This window comes from Psittacula echo, assembly GCF_963264785.1.
Source record: "Psittacula echo genome assembly, chromosome: 2".
Classification (NCBI taxonomy): domain Eukaryota; kingdom Metazoa; phylum Chordata; class Aves; order Psittaciformes; family Psittacidae; genus Psittacula; species Psittacula echo.
In genome coordinates, this window is record NC_137737.1 from 2,443,862 (window position 1) to 2,462,474 (window position 18,613).

The window sequence follows — 18,613 nt, forward strand, 5'->3', positions numbered from 1 at the left end:
TTTTGTTTGTATACAGAGAAAACAAAAGACATACAAGTTCGCTACTCTTTCATATGGGGAGACTGCACAGAAAGAGAAAGCTGGCAACTTTCAGGGCACAGTGCATCTCTCGAACTGACGTGGTTCACATCGTGTCTCCAAACCGCGCTGTTATGGGATTAAACACCAGGATTTAAACGGACAGAACCGCAGAACCACAGCCACACTTCCTACAAGCACTGGACTGTAGTACGAGGACAGTTTGAAAGGCGTTTTTCCCCCCTCCCCCCTTAAACACACACTTCAAACAAGAAAGCAGCCCAACAGTTTTCTAAGACACAAGAACAGGACGTAGCTTTAGTCCTTCAGAACAAACTGTCCGTCTCCATCAGGGTGTAGCAGCCATCTTGCACCAGAAATCAGCCCAGACTCTTCTTTTCCTTACCTTATTCTTGTGAGCATCCAAGGACCTCTCATTTCCCTATTGATTTCTGACTGTATTTTCTGTCAAACATTCCTCTTATTTCTCAGTGTTGCTGTTGCAGCCTAAATGTCTTTTTCTTCTCGTAGTTGCAGTTTTCTCACTATTTCCCTGAACATCTGCAAGACAGCCCATCTGGGTTGACACAGTGTGAGATGAGGCAGACAGGCATTGCCAACAAAGGGCTCCTACTGCAGCAAGTGGGTTGTTGAAATCAGATGTTTTCTAAGACGTCTATGGGGACAAAGCCTTTCTTCTTCCCGCTGTATACTTTGATAAAGCCATCGTGTTCCTTTTCAGAAGTCACACAAATCTGAAGGCAAAGAAGGTATGGGAATAAAACAGTAAACTCTTTGCCATGATCAAAGCAACAAATTATTCCAGGCTATTTATCAGGTGGGTTAGACTTCCTGCTAGTTGTTTCTATAGGTAGAACAATCCCTTCTGGAATCTGCCTGCTTTGATAAGACACTCAAACTCATATATTCAGAGTCACCTCTCCCCCACCTCCTTCAAGTGCCACATTTGTGTAAGAAACATCAAAATCATTAAGAAATTTGTGCTGGATCAAAGATTTTGAAACTTGAATTGTGAAGTCTACTGTAATGATGTGATTTAGCTCTTTGTGTACAAGAGGAATGGGTATTTCAGATCATGAGCTATCTGCCTCCCTCAGCAGTTGTTGGTGAAAAGTAATTCGAATCCTAGCCTGGTTTGTGTTGGAAGGGATCATAAAGCTCATCCAGTTCCAACCGCTGCCACGTGCAGGGACACCTTCCACTGGAGCAGCTTGCTCCAAGCCCCTGTGTCCAACCTGGCCTTGAACACTGCCAGGGATGGGGCAGCCACGGCTTCTCTGGGCACCCTGTGCCAGCGCCTCAGCACCACCCTCATCATCATCACTGAATCATGACACCAAGTGGATCACTTGCAGCAGCTGATCTGAATGCAAGCATATTCTCTTCTGCATGTTCAAGGAGCCCAGGTACTTCTCAGATGAGCAGTGGGTTATGTTAGGTCATATATTATTTATTATATATTTATTATATATATAATATGTACATTATATATAAATATATATTTATATATAATATATATTATATATAAAATAATAATAAATATATATTATTATATATTATATATTACATATATTATATTAGGTCAGCCCTTGCACCTACAGGTGCCTGTTTTGAACACCAAAGTATGTGATCTGAATCCAGCTCTGTGAGTGTGTTTGCATCACACCTACTCCAAATGGAGGCAGTTGTTGTGAAACCACATGGTCTTTCCAACAGCCCAAATATTACATCTTGGTAAAGGTTTGCCTTTCCTGAAGACCTTTGAGATCTCAGGTATTCTCACTTTAGAACCCTTTCTGAGACATTTGTGGTAATGGCCAAACCATTTGTTAGCCCAGTGGCACCGGTACTTTAGCCTGGGCACTTCAGCGCAGAGCCACGCAGAATAAAGAATTGGTTTCAGACATCTCTGCCAAAGGGCTGCATATTTCCTACTGATCAAACAAGGCTGAAAAATAGCCAGAAAACTGATGGTCCTTTTGAGACCAACTCACTGATTTCTCATGATGTCAGTGCCAGGTCTTTACAGCCTTCTGTTTGGCCTAACACTCACAAAGGCTCTGTCTGTAGGTATTAACAGTGTTTAATTACAATAATTCAGAGGGTATGAAATGAAATAAAAATGACCCTATAGTATTCCTGGCTAAATCCATTTCAGCATGACTGCTATGGATTGTGCAGTGACACCTAAACACCACGTCTGAAGTCTGGGCCAGCTTGTCCTGCTGTTGTTACATACACAGCATTTACTTTCAACAGTGATGCTGCCAGAGGAAAATGAAAGGTCATAAGAGGGAGATGAAGCTGCTTCATATTTGCTGCCTCCAGCATTTAGAAATTCTCAGGTGCACCTTTGTACCAGCAAATAAATGTTTGCAAAGCAAATAGACTCATTAATTTTCTTACTTAAGCTACCTACTGAACACTAACTGAACTGGATCCCTGTGGCAGGATGACTGAGCACACCAACAGAGCTGACATGCAATGAAATAAGATGATGTATTGTTGTTTGGGCTAAATCATATGGAAAGTGTGGGAGGTGTGGAATTGATGCTGTTTAGTTTAGGCTGTGTTATAAAGCAGCCCAGCCCACTCATGCATTATTCCCTAGCACAGCAGCTGCCCCCTCTGCAGTCGCATCACCATTTGAAGCACATACACACAGAAAGGGGTCCCTGACCTCTGATAGATATTGGTTCTGTGTCCATAAGAAAGACTACGGAAACTTCAACAGTGAGAGAAAAAGCCTGCAAGGAAGCACAAGACTAAGGATGCCTGAGCATGGCAGAGTATTCAACATTGGGAAAGAGCACCTTGGTTGAAAGATGCCCCTTCTCAGCTGATCCTTGCTGCTGTGTGGGAAAAATGAGCCTTTGCAGCCTTTTTTTTCTGGTTAAAAGGAATGCCTGACTCCATCACTGTGCTTTCTTCCTAACCAAAGGGGTCTGCAAGACCCCTGGTTTCTGCATGGGCAAAAGAATCCCCAAAATAGATCTCCAGAAGGAGATCTGCACTGCCTGCTGCCACCATGCATTTCTTGCTTAACCCTCTGTTGCTGTGCAGAATGTACTGTGAGATCAGAGTTTTCCCCTGATGTCAGCAGGATGATTTGTGGTCTAAAGACAAATGCTGAGCTTTCTGAACGGGTTTCCTTTATCATTGGAGTGAAAGAGGATGGCAGATTTGGTCTTTTGTTTAGAGGGGGTTCTTTACTTCTGGTGCTGGTTTGAGTACTCCTTGATCTAGCAGTGGCTGTCCTCTGCTACAGCAGTAACTTCAGACCTTCACTGGGCAGGAGGAGTACAAGGCACTCTGTAGGAACTTGCCTCTCTCTATATGAATGCGTTGATCTGAATTCTCCCAGATTCCAGCTGCAATTCTCCCAGATTCCCACTGAAATTCTCCCACCCTCATACACTAAGCCTTGCATATGCCGGTGGTCAGAGGACAGAGGATTTTCCCACTCCTTCCCAGGGAAAGGGATGCACGGAGGGCAGAACAAGCTTGCCCACAATATGCCACATTATCCAGGCCTTTGGACTCCACCTGATGGAGCTGTTGCCCTGGTGACAGATGCCAAACTCGATGGCTGTGGCAGCACAAGGTGCCACAGCTTGTTTCGGAGCCACAGGATTTTCTGTGTCAGATTGGAAACTACTCAGTAAAATGGGAACTGCTCAGGCTGGCAAGTCCCAGGGGCAAGGCTGCTGGCCTGGCCAGGTAAGGGGGCCACTGAGCAGCCACTGCCCAGTAAATTTGGTAGCAACACAAATGGACAGTTGGGTTTTTTGCCTGCACCCAGCTCAACAGGTTAGTACTAGAGTAAGCCCCAGAGTAAGAAACTGCATCTCAGGCTGTTTCTCAGTCATCAGAACTAGCAGAAAATGGGATCTAATGTTCTATAAAGTCCATTCTCAACTCTTTCATCTCGCTTTAAAAACCCCCAAACCCAAACCACTAAACCCAAACCGTTCAGACCATGACTGTTGTCTGAACTGGTCAGCATCTGCCCTGAGGATTTTCTTACCCAGCAGTCAGCCTGGAGCAGATGGAGGAGATGAGCAATTAGGAAATGATCCTTTAAGCTGCAGGGTCATTAATGCTCTCCTGTTCTTCTAAGTCGCGTGCTTTGAATGTGGCCTCAAGTGGCAAATTCTCTTTGTCCAGGAGTAAGTTTGAACTTGCTCTAATTTTATGCTGCTATCTTTTGCTTATCTCCTCTCTCCCATATATGTAATACATCTGTCAGCCACAGACTGGTTCTGATCAAGTAGGGATTTGGCTATAATGACAGTGCAGTTGCAAGAGCTGTCCTGGGGCCTGAAGACCAGGTGAAGTACTCTGAAAGCTCAAGTCTTCTGTTTGTCTATAAGAATGATAGCACAGGGTCACTGTGAGCTTCTACGTCTGTGCTGAAGTTCTTGCTTATGTGAGCTTTGTGGATGGAAAAGTAGTTCAGTTTTCATACCCATTTGGTCATAGTGAATACAATGATGACAGGGTTTACATCAGTTGTTTCATTAGCTTTTAGATGGAGAGCACCAGCTTGTTTTACCTACAGCACTTACTTAAGGCTTTAAATATGACCTGGGATGAACTGGATGAATGAATGAGGACACCCCTCCCTCTTCAGCAAGGCTGACGTCAATGAAATCAGAGGCAGCAGGAAAAAGACACTCTTCCCCTTAAGCCTTGCCATGAAGTGCAGCAGTTATAGCTGGGGAGCATGTGAAGAGCTGCAATCTCGCCTTCTGCACTAGCTTTGTGCTTCACGTGACTCAGTCCAAATGCATAAGTCACCGTAATGCAACTGATTTTCAAAGGCAGCTGAGTCATGCTCTTAGGAGTTCAGCTTCTTTTAGAGTATCACAGATGAAAGATGTGGGGACATAAAGGAATTCCTGGGCAGTGAGGTGAAAAACCAGGTAGGGACAAAGCATCCAGTCTCATCAGGAGAAGACCTGAGACAGGGGGATCCCCCAGGGCTATAGACCTGCCTTGTTAAGCCCAGCCTCATGGATATGTTTAAGCCCATTCCCAGGCTCTCCTGGAGTGGCTGGATCATATCTGCACAGAGCTGATAACACACATGTGGCTTCTTGAAATCCATGTGACGAGTGTTGGGATCAGGAGGGAAGTTTGTCCCCTGGGCTGTGGTGCCAAGGGGACAGCAAGGCTGACAGCTCTGGCTCAGAGGTTGTGGCCACGGGCAGAATCTGGCTGGGAGATGCTTTCGGTAGCAGATCTAGTTTACATCAGTGACATTTACCATCTCAAAATGATCTGCTGCACTGACCTTTGTGTAAACTCACAGTACACATCTAGATGAGGCAACCCAGATGACTGACGGTCCTGTTACAAATGTTGTGGTTTAGGGTCATTTCTGTTGCACAAGATGACTTGTGCAATTTAAAATCAATTGTGTTATTTAACCACAAAAAGCCCAGCTCTAAAGTGGTTTGTATTAGCGTGACTCTGGACGTCAGAGGCAGCCGGAGAAGGGCAGGAGTAGCTTGGTTTTAAAGAACCTATTTCCTTTATTTAAGTAGGATGTCATAAAAGGAGTAAACCCAGACATTCAAACAATAGATTATTATGACTACTTTAAATATAAGGATGACCAGAAAGGTCAGAGCATTTTAAGAGACACTTTTCCAAACACTGGTGATATATTAGATGTGGTGGCTTTTTCTTTCACGAAAAGAGGTCGAATCAGAGCCTGTAGTCATGCAAAGAAGCATTTGTATAATGTGTGGTAATGAATTTGGGTAGGCTAGAACAGAAGTTATAGGCTGGAGAAAACATTACATACCCAAGCGATGGTACAAGCAATCAGAGTTGGAAATTATGCAGGCAGCGCTGTGTGTGAAACAGCTTAGAAGAGTGGAAAGCCACAGAAATTGGGTGGGTTTGGTTGCCCTGTTAATAATCTTGCTTTATTGATGTCAGGGCCTATGTCTGCCTCTCTGCCACAGATTCCTGATTGAGCCCTGTGGTCCCCAGTCAGCTTCTGAAATGGTTTCAGGACCCACAAATCTGCCAGTGAACCCTAACCCCCCAGAGGTTGCTGTCTGAAGCACTGCTCCCATTCTCCCCCAGGCTGGGTTTCACATTTCATAATGAACTTTCCAAGGCATCCTCTGGGAAGACGAGATTGCTCAAGATGGGTGAGCAAACTGCGTTGTTTTTATCCTTCAGCCCTGTCCTGCGGTATTGGCTTTGCCAGGAAGGTTTGCATGAAGATGAAGCTCAAAATGTTATTGCCAGGGCATGAAACTGCCCAGTGATTCCAGAGGAAGCCTCACCCACTGAGCTTCAAACTCTGAAGACGTCTCTGCTTGCCTGAAAAGGCTTTTCTTATGGCAGTCCTGTGGCTTCGCTGATGTGCCTTTTGCCTTAGAAGAATAGACTCTCAACCTGGGAACATTCATCTAAAGCACAAAAGGGATAGAGGCCTGCAGGGTAAGCCATGGAGGGCATCAAGCAGCACAATCAATCATGGAATCCCAAACTGGTTTGTGTTGAAGGGACCTTAAAGCTCATCCAGTTCCAATCCCCTGCCACGGGCAGGGACACCTTCCACTGGAGCAGCTTGCTCCAAGCCCCTGTGTCCAACCTGGCCTTGAACACTGCCAGGGATGGGGCAGCCACAGCTTCTCTGGGCACCCTGTGCCAGCGCCTCAGCACCCTCACAGGGAAGAGCTTCTGCCTAAGAGCTCATCTCAATCTCCCATCTTTTGGCATGTCATCCTTGCCTCTGTTGTCAGAATGGCTCTGGGCTCTTGTTAGACCTTGCAGAATCTGACTCACTGAATTAACAGTATAAAATTAAGACCATTTGCCATCCTACAGTAACAAGAACTTATTAGATCAGTTAATGAGGTTTTCTAGCTAAAGTGAGACTTGACATCAATTGGTAGCAATAACCTCCCATTCTTGCTAACCTGGAATAAGCCAGCACTATGCACATAGTACTTACACCACATTCACAGCGCTTTGGACACTGTGCCCAGAGGCAGCTAAAACGGGTGGTTATATCCCACAGACATCCCCAAATAGACCAAACCAACCAACCAAACAAAATTCTGCCAAGCTGTTCCCAGAAATCCCATTCAGATGACTTTTCTTCCCTATTACATCCCTCTCTCTGCTTCACAACGAAAACAGTGGGGAAATAAAGGACTAAAAAAGAAGAGAAACGGCTGAAGAAAGAAGAAAGAAAATTTCAACTTCAGGAATACAAAATAAGTTTTGGAATTAAAAAGAACCAAAAACCTCTCGATATCAGCATGGATTTTGCAATCAGAGATTTTCCACAGTGAAGGCAAAGTTGTTCTGTTAAAAACAGAGACAAAAGAGTTGTGCCCTTCAGACAGCGATCTCCACGGCAGACACACATCCCACAGGTTAGGGGCAGGAGACCTTGGGCTCCTGTCCTTGTCCCACTGCTACATGCTGGTCCTGTGCATGCTGCCAGCTATCAAGGGATGCTCAAAACCTGCACGGAGGGACAGCTACTTGGATGCCTCCTTTTGGAGGATTTGTGCAAGGGTGGAGTGGGATCTATTGGTTCCCCTCCTTTCCTCTGATGTCTCTGCATTTGTCTGCTTGCCCTATTGTTTAACACCAAATATCTCTTTGTTCCTCTGAAGCCTCTCTCACATGGAGTAAGCACCTGGCAGTGTTCACATTCAACCTCAGCATCTGCAGGGGTTTGAGATAGAGCTGAGTAAGTTCACTAAACCAGGAAATAGAATAGACAGGCAGGACGTGTTCATCCCTTTCTTTACCTCCTGCCCTACCACAGACAACGCTGCGCCCCTGACTACAAGCTGTCTTGTGAGCCTATTATGAAATAGGGACAATAGGAAGACCTTGTGTTGAGATGAAGCTGCCAGATCTGCCCACTTGGAAACTGTGAGTTTGAGAAATGAGGCAAGAAGCTGGGTTCTTACTGTCTGCAGCAGCAGCTACACTAACAAAGAGGATCTGGTATGTCCACTGATGAGAAGGGACTCAGACCCTGAGCATCCCCTCATGCTGGCATGCCATATTCCCACACTATTATTTCCCCAAGCTTTGCTCTTGTGTATTGCTTATTCTAGAGCACAAAGGGTGCAAAACCTCTCGTTCTGCTTTGGTAACAGTTTTTTTCCTCTGTGTGCACATTTATAAGCCATCAAAAGAGGTGCTGGGTTAGAAAAAGGAAATATAATCAAAGCACTGTTCTCTCTTTCTAGCAGCTTCAGGGCTGCCCCACGTACTATGTGCACAGGGGCAGTTAAAATGTATTCTGGTCGCTGTATTGCTGTGCAATAAGCACAATAAGCTTAAAAAAGCTGTGCAATAAGCATAATAAGCTTAAAAAAGCTGTGTAAACCCAAGGGTTGTGGGTACTTGTATGGCTTGCTATGCCACAAAACAGCAGCAGCAAAGGTATAAATTAACCTTCTCCACTAAAGAAGTGTTATAGAAGTTCTGTGTGGAAAAATCGATATGACATTCATTGCCAAGGGAAAAGAAACACTTAGTAAGGTGAAAGAACATGAGCCTTCACAAGATACAGTGAGAACAATCCACCAGTTCATCCAGGTGTCAGAGTACTCAAGCTCTGCATCACCCTTACTCAGCCATCCTCCTAATTAATGAGCTTACACCAGAAACCTGACTGTCCCTTAAAGCAGGTTTTGAGCCACATCCTTTCCTCACTTTACCCCAGCAAGCATTTATAGCAGCATCACAAGACTTGACACTTGGATGTTTTAAATGTTAAAAATCACGTTTCGAATCAGATCGAAGACAAATCTCACAGTGGTGGCCATGGCTTTTGCCTAGTGAACCCAACTGAAGGAGCTGCTGAGAGCATACCAGGGTGGATAGACCCAGCGAGTCCTCACTGTATATGATGTACTTTAACTCACAGTAGCACTTCTAGTTTAGAATAACTTACAGCCTGTAAAGAGGGTGTGTAAGTGGTGACACAAGCAGTCAATGATTAAAGATGCTTTGCAACTGGTGAATGAGAGTGAGATTTGAGGTTTACAGGTTGGTTTGGTGCTGTCTTAACTCAGTTCCTGTTGAAACCAGACCAATGAGCTGTGTTCACAGCTTTAGGTAAGTTAAGATCTGAGGAGGGAGCCACTATCTTCTAGGTTAGCTCCAATAGTGAGTAGAAACCCAAATCATTTATCAAGCACACATGATCTATCTCTAGAAGACTGCATGTTCTTCAAGCTGTCCCTCTGAAGCCAATAGCAGAGTGCATAAAATGCAAAGCACCTTTATGAATGTCTGCAGTCTGAAAATTTTGGCTATATTAGGCAAGGTGCATACATTTGCACAAGGCCAACACTGCCCTTAACTGGCTACTAGACACTATTACTGAACAAATAATAAATGCTGCAGTAAAACTGGAGTGAACAGCATCTGCCTGTGCTCATCTTACACAACGGTCCCTCCAGTCATCGGTCAGACTGCTGGATGCTCAAGTCCGGTGGGGATCCGGCACAAGGGAGCTTACCTGGTTCTCTTTCAGAGTTATCTGTCCCTGTTCCTTGCAGCCAATGAATGTCCTGATACACCTGTAAATCTTCTCATTGTGTTGCACTCTTTGAACAAAGTTAGCAGGAAAAAATCCAGTTCTGTCATCAATTTTCCCCTGTGAATAAAACATATAGGCAGAAGAAGATTGTTAACGTTAAGTAGCTTGCATACAAGTTCAGTATTGGAAAGAACACATTTTCTCCTTTGGAAAGGAAACAGGTAAAAACTAATATGCATGTACCTTCCACCAGTCTTCATTGGAGTCTTCCAGAAGAGTGATCATATCCCCTGGCCTGTAATTAGAAAAGGAATAGCGGTTAAGATGAGTCTTAATTGTTATGTTGCATCAGCTTCCACAATTGCCTTCTAATAAGAAGGAGGTCTTGGTCAATGTACCTGAGCATTCGCTGCAGGTAGACTCAATGAGGCAGCAAGGCTTACTTCAGTCATACACAGCAATGCAGAAAGAGAACCTCTGTATGTCTGGGTTGGATCTTTATTTTGAGACAACATCTGTGAACTGGAATTTTGGCTTCCTGTTTAATAAGAAACTGTTTAAAATACAGCCCCTATTTGTTACAGGCATTGTCTTATTACTTCAAGACATTTCACATTGTTGGGACACACCACTTTATCATCTGTGTTTTCAAGCTGTGATTGCAGAAGGAAGGCAGCAGGAAAATAGTTCTATTTAACTGACAAAGGCAATTAGTCAGCAGGGATATAATTCTGCCCAAGAAAGTCTTTTTGATTTCAATGGGACATGTTTACCTTTATAATGTGTGGTGCAGGGTGGTAATTGCTAAGTATCAGCATCCAGCTGACTAGTTCCACAGCAGAGCTAGGAGAATAATTTGGCTGGAAATGCTAGTAGCAAAATGTGCTGAGCTGATTGTATGCAGGTAGTTGAACAGTTACTTGACCTCCTTCCCCCACTGGAAGCACTTCATCAGCATCAGCATGTTATTATAACAGCGTTACATTGTGGAGAGTAAGTGGCAGCCCATTTCCAAACAGATTAATGCCAGAAAGCTCTGTCTGCTTGATAACAGGGATTTCTTTGATCTTAATAATGGTTGACCCCTAATTATTCAGCTTTCCTTCCATTCCTTGTTAGGCTGACTGTATTGTTGAGGTATCAGCACAAGAGCTTGCAAATACACCTGGATGGATACGGGTCCAATTTCATGGGCTCTTGCAGAGCACACATAGAAGATGTGACCTTGTCCAGGATGTAGCTGGATGTGGGTACAGTAGTGGGCCTCTTTCCAAGTGGAGAAACAGGCATTCAGCCTTCTAACACTGCACAACCTGAACCAGTGTTTTCCAGCTTTCCCAGAAAGGTGCTGTCACCAGGACAACAGGGTTGCTTTTTTTTCTCAAGCCCTTCTTGAGAAGCTGTTCCAATGCGTTTGGAATAATTAGAAGTTGCTGAGGTGACAAAGGAAGCTGCTAAAATCAGCACGAGAGCTGGTGAGGAATTCCTAGCTGGAAAATGCTGGTTGAAAAACCAAAGCAACTGAGGACTGAATATTTCCTATCTAAAAGCCATCTTGCTCCTGAAGTGATGTAAGTGGCTTTGAAACTTTTCCTCTATTGTGCTACCAGCTTTTTATCCATGAGAATCTTTGTGGCTGCAAATGGATATGTCTATAAGAAATGTTTAGTACAAATATCAGAATGAAACCTTCCCCATCCAAAGTCATATAGGCCGAAACAACTAACAAATGATTTTTTACCTCATCTCCAAGTCTTCATTTTCTTGTGGTACAAATTTGTACAAGGCAACATAGGTGTTCATTTGTAACGTGCTTTTATAAAATGGTCCCTTTAAGAAAGAAGAGAAAGACAAATTTCAGTATCTGTCCTGTCCACATGGTTCACTTTGTTAAGAGACTGAGAAACCAGGACCTGTTCTTCCAAGAAATGAGCCAGAATCATCTTATTCCTTTCACACCTTGGAGGACTATGGTCCAGATACATTGTGAACCGCTAAGGCAGCAACCATCTTCCCTTAGAAGTAAGACTCTTTGAACCCCAAGATCAAATTCCAGGCTTCCAAAGAGCACAAGCAGAAATCTGCACAAGTAGGTCTTTTGGGTGAGATTTTAAAAGTGAGTTTGACTTTTGCTCTCTGTTAATGCATGATTCTTATGAACCCAGTAACGCATCACTCCCATTACATGTTTATTATGCAGGCCTTGTTATGGATGATGGAGGTAGAGCTATACATAGACAGGTCCAAAAGCCAGGGTGGGAAAACCTGAAACAGAAGGCTGCTTGTGCTGGGCTTCCCCCCTGACTCCCTCTCTCCTCGCTTTCTCCACTGGTATTCTGGAGAGGGAAAAAAGCACCTAAACCAAACCCCAAATGATATCTGTGATCCGTTATTCCAGATATTCCACACCATATCTGTGATCTGTTTCTGGAGTTCTGCTGTAATGACATGGCCTCCACACTGGATCTTTTGCGTTCACAATATCAATTTGCAATAAACAGAACATAAAGGAGTCCATAACAGGTAAACCAAAGAGCCATCCTATCCTGTATATTGCTTCCAACTGAGGCCAGTGGCGCAGAAATGGTGTAGGAACGTGACAGTCAGATACCAATGCTTCTCCAGAGTAGAGCCCCGGCAGACCTACTCAAGGGCCTCAGCTATCTATCAAACCAAGGCTTTTATATATATATATATATATATATTTATATATATATTTCCCGTTCCCATTCCATTCTCACAACGCGTATGCCCATACCAGGGAATGTATACTTTTTGGTTCTTCTCCAAAGTGTTCTGTGCCGTTTTCAGAGTATGTAAACACTGAAATAAAGAAAACACACGACATGTTAGGGGTAGTTTAAGACTCTTCACCTCAGCAGGGTCGCTTTCACTGTGTTAATCTCTTTCCTTTCCCCCTTAATTTCTCTGATCCCTCGTGCTCTCCTCTGAACCCTTCTACACCCCCACCAAAACCACATACGCTGGCATACAGCACAAAATAACCTGTTCTGAAGAACATCCAATCACAACATTTTGATCAGGTGAATATACACAAGTACAGCTCCGGGAGCAGAACCTAGGTCCCCTGACTGCATTACTAGTTGAAGTCCATCAGCCTCTTCCTCCCACTGAATGCTGGATTCCCATGTTTAGGATGAGCACCTGCAAATGTGTCACTATAAATGACAACTTCGAAGTTTTATGAGTGAAATGGTGAGGTTTCTTGAGAGTAGGGAGTTGTGCCTAGACACTGAAAAGACATAGTGTTCTTGCAATAAAGAGAACTGAAACAGCAGCAACAGCATGCACAAGACCTTGTACAAAGTGATATGCATCCATGAGCGCATACAAGCACATATTCTCTCACAAAATGCAGTTAATATTGTAGTTGTAAAGCTCAATGTGTGAATGTGAAGACAGCACGTGAGCTGGTATCTGCAGCGATTAACCTGAAAATGCCCCACGCTGGGTCTATCCACGTGGTCTGACCACACTGACCTGGGCGCCTCAATCTGTATCTACAAAGTCCTTCTGTAGAGAGACCTGACCCTGCAAACTGTCAAACTGCCACCAGTACCAGAGGGAAAACCTTAAAACCAAAATGAATGTCTTTTTATCTTCTAGTATAGGGGTGTATGTATACCTGACATCTGCAGAAAGGGGTGTAAAATGCTGCTGTTACAAGCTGGCAGTGTTTAAATCCTACTCAAGTGGCTATTCTTTGATTTTTTTGTGTCCAAAGGAAGAGAAGTTAAGGAGACAAACAGAAAGAGTTCCCATTTATAATGAATTTGGGTAGTCAGGAACACTTTGGACTTGCAGAAAGTCACTCGCCAGACAAAGTAGAAGCACTTCAGCATCATGCTTGGAGTGATTTCTGCTTGGTGACAGAATATAAAGCTGAAAGCTAATGTATTATGTACATTATGAGGATAATGTACATCCTCATAAGCTGTGAAGCTGACCCAGAAGGTGGAGAGGTAGCTGAAATATATTCTGGGTTTGCAGGGAGGACATCCCTTAGTTCACTTGAGGGGAAAGTGCTCAAATCCCTGTTGATAACAGATTCATACGTGTCACTTGAATCCCATTTTGGCTTGCGGGACTCCTGTTACAGATGGCAATTCACAGCAGTGAAGAAGTATAACTGGCTTAGAGGAGGCTGAAGGGCTGGAAATCAGGTATGCCACCTTGCAGTTGTAAACTAGGAAGCCTTGCTTCATTTTCTGAACGGAAAAGCCTTCCTTTGAAGTTGTTGTCAGAGCAGTCTGTAGGAGTGATTCCATGGCCACGCATGCTGGGTTCTTTCACCCTTCTGCAGGCTCTGTCTTTTCCATTCTTTCCCTTTCAGGAAAGAGTCCCCAAAGTACCTTTTCCTAAAAATCTCATTTGCAGAAGACCCTGTTTTAATTAAGAAGGAAAGAAGCGGAATAGAGTTGATTCACCAAGGCACTGCTGTGGCACTGCCTGCTGAAGGGGCAGGGGACAGCCGAGGAAAATGGAGCGGTGAATCAGCCTGCAATAATATATTCAATGTACTTCCTTAAATGTTTAATCTCTGTTCAGTCTCTGGCTCTTACTGAATGCCATATGGGTGTGTAGTCCACTTCCCCACACAACAAAAACCCATTTATTTTCCTGTTTGCTTGCCCTAGCAGCAGCCAAAGAAAAAGGCCAAGAAAAAGGAGGGATTTTTCCAGTGTGAGAAGGATTTTGCCATTTCCACCGCTTGGGCAAACAGTGCAGGCACTCTATTAAAAACCTACCGAGGGGAAACTTTTGGAGCGACTGATGCATAATTTATACCCTGAGCCTCTGAAGGATGGATTGTGAAAGAGCCAGCACTGATCAAAGGAATCGCTAATGTGCTGCGGAAGTTATTTGGAGGTCCGACACATACTGAGTTTTTAAACTAATCTCTATGAGCAAGTTCCTTGAATGCCTCTCAGTGCATTCGGTGAATACAGATCTCAGAGAAAAAAGTTTCTTTGGGTGTCAGAAATGGAACTACCGATTGACAGTGAAATGAAAAGTTATCTGGCAGCTCAGGATCAAATTAATCTCGGGTGGGTAGGATTGAACAATGTGAAGCAGACTGAATTCTTTAACCAGGTCAGGTCAACTTGCACTTGCGAAACAGAGAACCTAAACGTATTGCTGGGAGAAAACAGGTGACATAGATGGTGCGTTCACAAGGTGAGAGGAAGGAAATGACTGAACACAGTGAGGAGAAGTGATAGGACCAGGAGAGGAGGAAAGGAGTAAGGAGATAGCATAAAATGGGAACGGACAGCTGAAGCTGTCATTTTACCTACATGTATTGCTAGCAGCATGTAAGGGGCGCTGCGGATGCTATGAGGAAGAAAGGGATGCTCACAGAGATTTATTTTGGTAGCGTACGAGATACACGCTAAACCATCAGAGCAACTTCTTTAGCAGCACCTGAGATTTAGCAAAGCAGCCTCCAGGTGCTGCCAGAGAAGCTGCTCTGATGGTCTGGACCTGAAGTTTTGCTTAGTGTCCCAAACCCTTTTGCACTCATTTCTTCCCTCACCATGACTGAATTCAAGAACAGTGTCACAAACACCGATTTCATTGACTAAGATTTCATTACTAAGCTCTCTATGGGTATGATGGTCCTGAAACCCCATCACACCAATGCTGTAAAAACATTACTCTTGTACTGCAAAGCAAACAAAGAAATTAGGCTATTAATGTTACTGAGCACATACTGTATTTGTACTGAGCTGCGATTATGATCAGGATTCACTGTTCAATATTTCACAGGCATATGGATATTATATGATTCATTTCCTGTCCCAAAGAGGTTATGGTATACAAAGCCATGTAGACAAGTCTAACATATGGAAAAGAAAGAAATGGTTTTGTTCCACTTAGCCAATGTGGAACTGAAGCACGTTAAGTGATTAGCCTTCCTGAAGTGTGGGAGATAGGGAATGGACCTGAACCTTTGGCCAGTGTCAGGTCTGGACACAAAAACTAAAGAAAACGGTGGCTTGGATTTCATCTGAATGGCTAAAAGCATCCCCCAAATTCTTGCACCAACTTCATCCCCCACTCAACTCCCCCTCTCAAAGCCAGAATGCTGCTAAAATATGGACATGCCATAAACCTCCTTCTGAAATAGGTTATGCAGGCCTATACAACTGAAGATGCTCTCCCGGCCTGGCACCACTCACCGCTGTTGCTGCGCTTCCTGCTTATGTCAAGGGTGCCTGCAGAGCTACCGCCTTCCTCAGGAACTTCTGCCAGGTCACCTGTCTGCAGGGACAGAAAGAGCAAGTGAGATGGGATGAGCCAGAAGTGGGTGCTGAGGTGACAGAAGACCACAGAAGAGCCTTTGGGGAACGCAGTAGTTGGGTGTTATCAGAGCAGAGCGAGTCAGCCTGATGGGATTACAGAAAACATTGTACCTGGTGATGCACAACAAATACCTACTTCACAGGGAGCCCAGAAAGAACTCCAGACCAAATTGACAGCCTGGAGCACAAAAGGTTTCTGCAGTATAAAGTGAAATGAAAATTAAGGAACAAAGGATTATGTTAAACTATGTGGTTCGCTGTATAAAATAGAAGGAGCCTAGGAGGATTTGCAGATCCTGCAGGTACGCTAAATAGCTATCTACCAAGGAGACTGGACATTAATTGAAATTAGTGACTGTTAATTTACGAACCTTGAATCCATTATTCAATAAAATAACTGTAAGGTACTGATTTGAGTTCTTTTAACATGCTGTGAAAGAAGGAGCTAGAGTGTGATAGAGTTGGTGAAGTCAGTCTTTAAATATCTGCCCTCATGTTCTTTTTTAAGTCATCTGGTTGGTACGCTTAGGGAAAAATGAAACCCAAGTGTTGTTAGACTTACTATGATTTCTTATTTGTACCATATTAATGTCAATCATGGTTAGGGACCCATTGTTCTAGAGTGTAGGAAAACATGGGATGATATAATCTCAAGCCTCAGAAGCATACTCTGCATAAGGCACTGGATTCCTCGATTGGGTAGTCAGCTTCTCCATCTACAGCCTGACAGGAACCAGGAGCTGCTCCAAACAGCTTTGTCTGAACCTGACCTTATGGAACTCCAGTTTCTGAACTTTCCACTCGTGACTTCTTTTGGGTAAAACATCTTTGATAACTGCAAAAAACCCAAATGCTGATCTTGAGTCAGGTGCTCTCTCTAATCTGAAAAACTGAACCCGTGATTTCTCCTAAGCTTTGCTTGTTTCTTGTTAACAGGACTGCAAGACACATGGAAGGATGTAACTCCAGTTTTCCGTGACACTTTGCAATTGTACTGTACACAAAGGCTCTGTCCATTGCTTTGCAAACCTTTGCCTTCTTACAGGAAGAGAAGCCAGATGAGGAACACTCACTGCTTTTGTTTGGGGAGCACAAAATCTGAGTTGCTTTAGAGAGTTTGATGGGGATTTTTGGGTTTGTTTTACCAGTGTTGACAACAAGTAAAACCAGGCAGGTTTAGAAAGCACTTTGACAATTTTATTTTCCATATCTAGTACACTCCCACCTACTTCTCCATCCAAGGATACTAATGAAAAAGAGGTTAAAAGTAGATTTACGGCTTAGGTATCCTGTGGTTATGCTGCTTCCCCTGCTATTTTAAGAGCCTTCTACCTTACTGCTCTGTTCTGCCTTGCTTTTAGACTCAGCGTTTTGGAGCAGGTCATGTTTCTCTTGCATCTTGCACAAATGGGTCACCCCGGATGAGAAGCCACTGCAATAGCAATGGGTGCAATATGCAATAGCATGGAGAGAGTGTAGAGTTTGTCTAGGGAATTCTAGTTGCTGGGAGGAGAAGAGAAACTGGCTTCAATGAAATAGCAAGTGCCAGCTATTTTCCAGCTCATTGCTATGGCATGTTCCTCATTCTTCATAGACTATCTTCATAATTGCATGATTGCTGATAATTAGCTTCATATTTTGTTGGGTACAACTGCATATGGGATGTTCAGTGGCAGTCTCTTCAGTACATACCTCATTCAAAACCTCCTGAAGTAACTTCAGTTACCTTTAATGATTTTACAGTCAAGAGCTCTACGAGAAATGCTCTAATAGAAACGACAGGGGTACAAAGCTGCTTTTGGGAGGAGCTGAGCTACGAGAAGCTAACAAGAACTGGAATCACGTTTACATCACCTCGAGTGACTTTCTGTATAAACGTGGGTTGCAGCAGCACAGTTTTAAGGAAGCAGTAGGTAGTAAATCTGGAGCATATGGCCACTTTCCCTTATGGGAAACTCAGAATCCGGGCTGAAAAACCACAGTGGGTGCATCCACACTGTTCACTCATGTTAAAAATACTGTGACTAGTTCTCTGCTCTGCCTAGGAGTCATGAACTGCAGTCCTGGAAGCTTTATGGCTGTAGAGGCAAGGCATGCTGCAAAGCCTCTGTGCTGCTGTGAGCCTCACATGGCTGCTTCTGCTTGGAGAGGAGTGAAGCAACACAGAAGTGAGAACCACTGGGGAAAGAACTTAGTACCTATGTGTTATTAACTGCACATATGCTGCTAGCTCACGTGCTCTGGTGCCTTTTTACCTCTGCTCTAAGGGCTCTGTGTCAAGTCCCTGCTGTGGTCACTGCTCAATGCCTGCTCCTGGGTCACACATCGCGGTTGTAAAGATCCATCACTTGGATCAGGCTTGTGTCTGCCTCTGGTTGTCTCAATCCACAAGCTTGCACTGGCACAAGCTATGTTTTCACACGTCTGTTTATTCAGTTCTCTAATGTTTCCTATCTTCTATATGCCGACACATGTTATATTCTCTCTCAGCCTCAATACCCTGGAGAAATCCCCATAATGAACTTGCATTCCTCATTCTCCACCCACACCCCACCTAGATGCGATCAGCTCCCTAGGGCAAGCTGACGCAGCAGTCGTGATTTCTACGCTTGAGTTGTCATTCATAATTCAACAGAACGCTTTATGGATTTAGAAAGCAATAATCACATTTGTAGAGCTCCTTTTGCAAAGCAAATTAAATAACTGA

The 18,613-nt window shown here is 43.9% G+C and overlaps 1 protein-coding gene across 1 annotated transcript in view; it reads right to left on the reverse strand.

Annotated features, from left to right (window-relative positions):
* Positions 1 to 663: 663 nt before the first annotated feature.
* Positions 664 to 18,613, reverse strand: part of STAC (SH3 and cysteine rich domain) — a gene marked incomplete at its 5' end in the record, with an annotated part of 61,342 nt that continues 43,392 nt past the window's right edge. The window contains 6 exons of the mRNA XM_080610338.1: positions 664 to 773; positions 9,560 to 9,697; positions 9,824 to 9,875; positions 11,322 to 11,410; positions 12,339 to 12,403; positions 15,784 to 15,865. Of these exons, the coding sequence (XP_080466464.1) occupies positions 675 to 773; positions 9,560 to 9,697; positions 9,824 to 9,875; positions 11,322 to 11,410; positions 12,339 to 12,403; positions 15,784 to 15,865 (525 nt within the window). The 3' untranslated portion in view covers positions 664 to 674. The remainder of the gene's footprint in view (positions 774 to 9,559; positions 9,698 to 9,823; positions 9,876 to 11,321; positions 11,411 to 12,338; positions 12,404 to 15,783; positions 15,866 to 18,613) is intronic.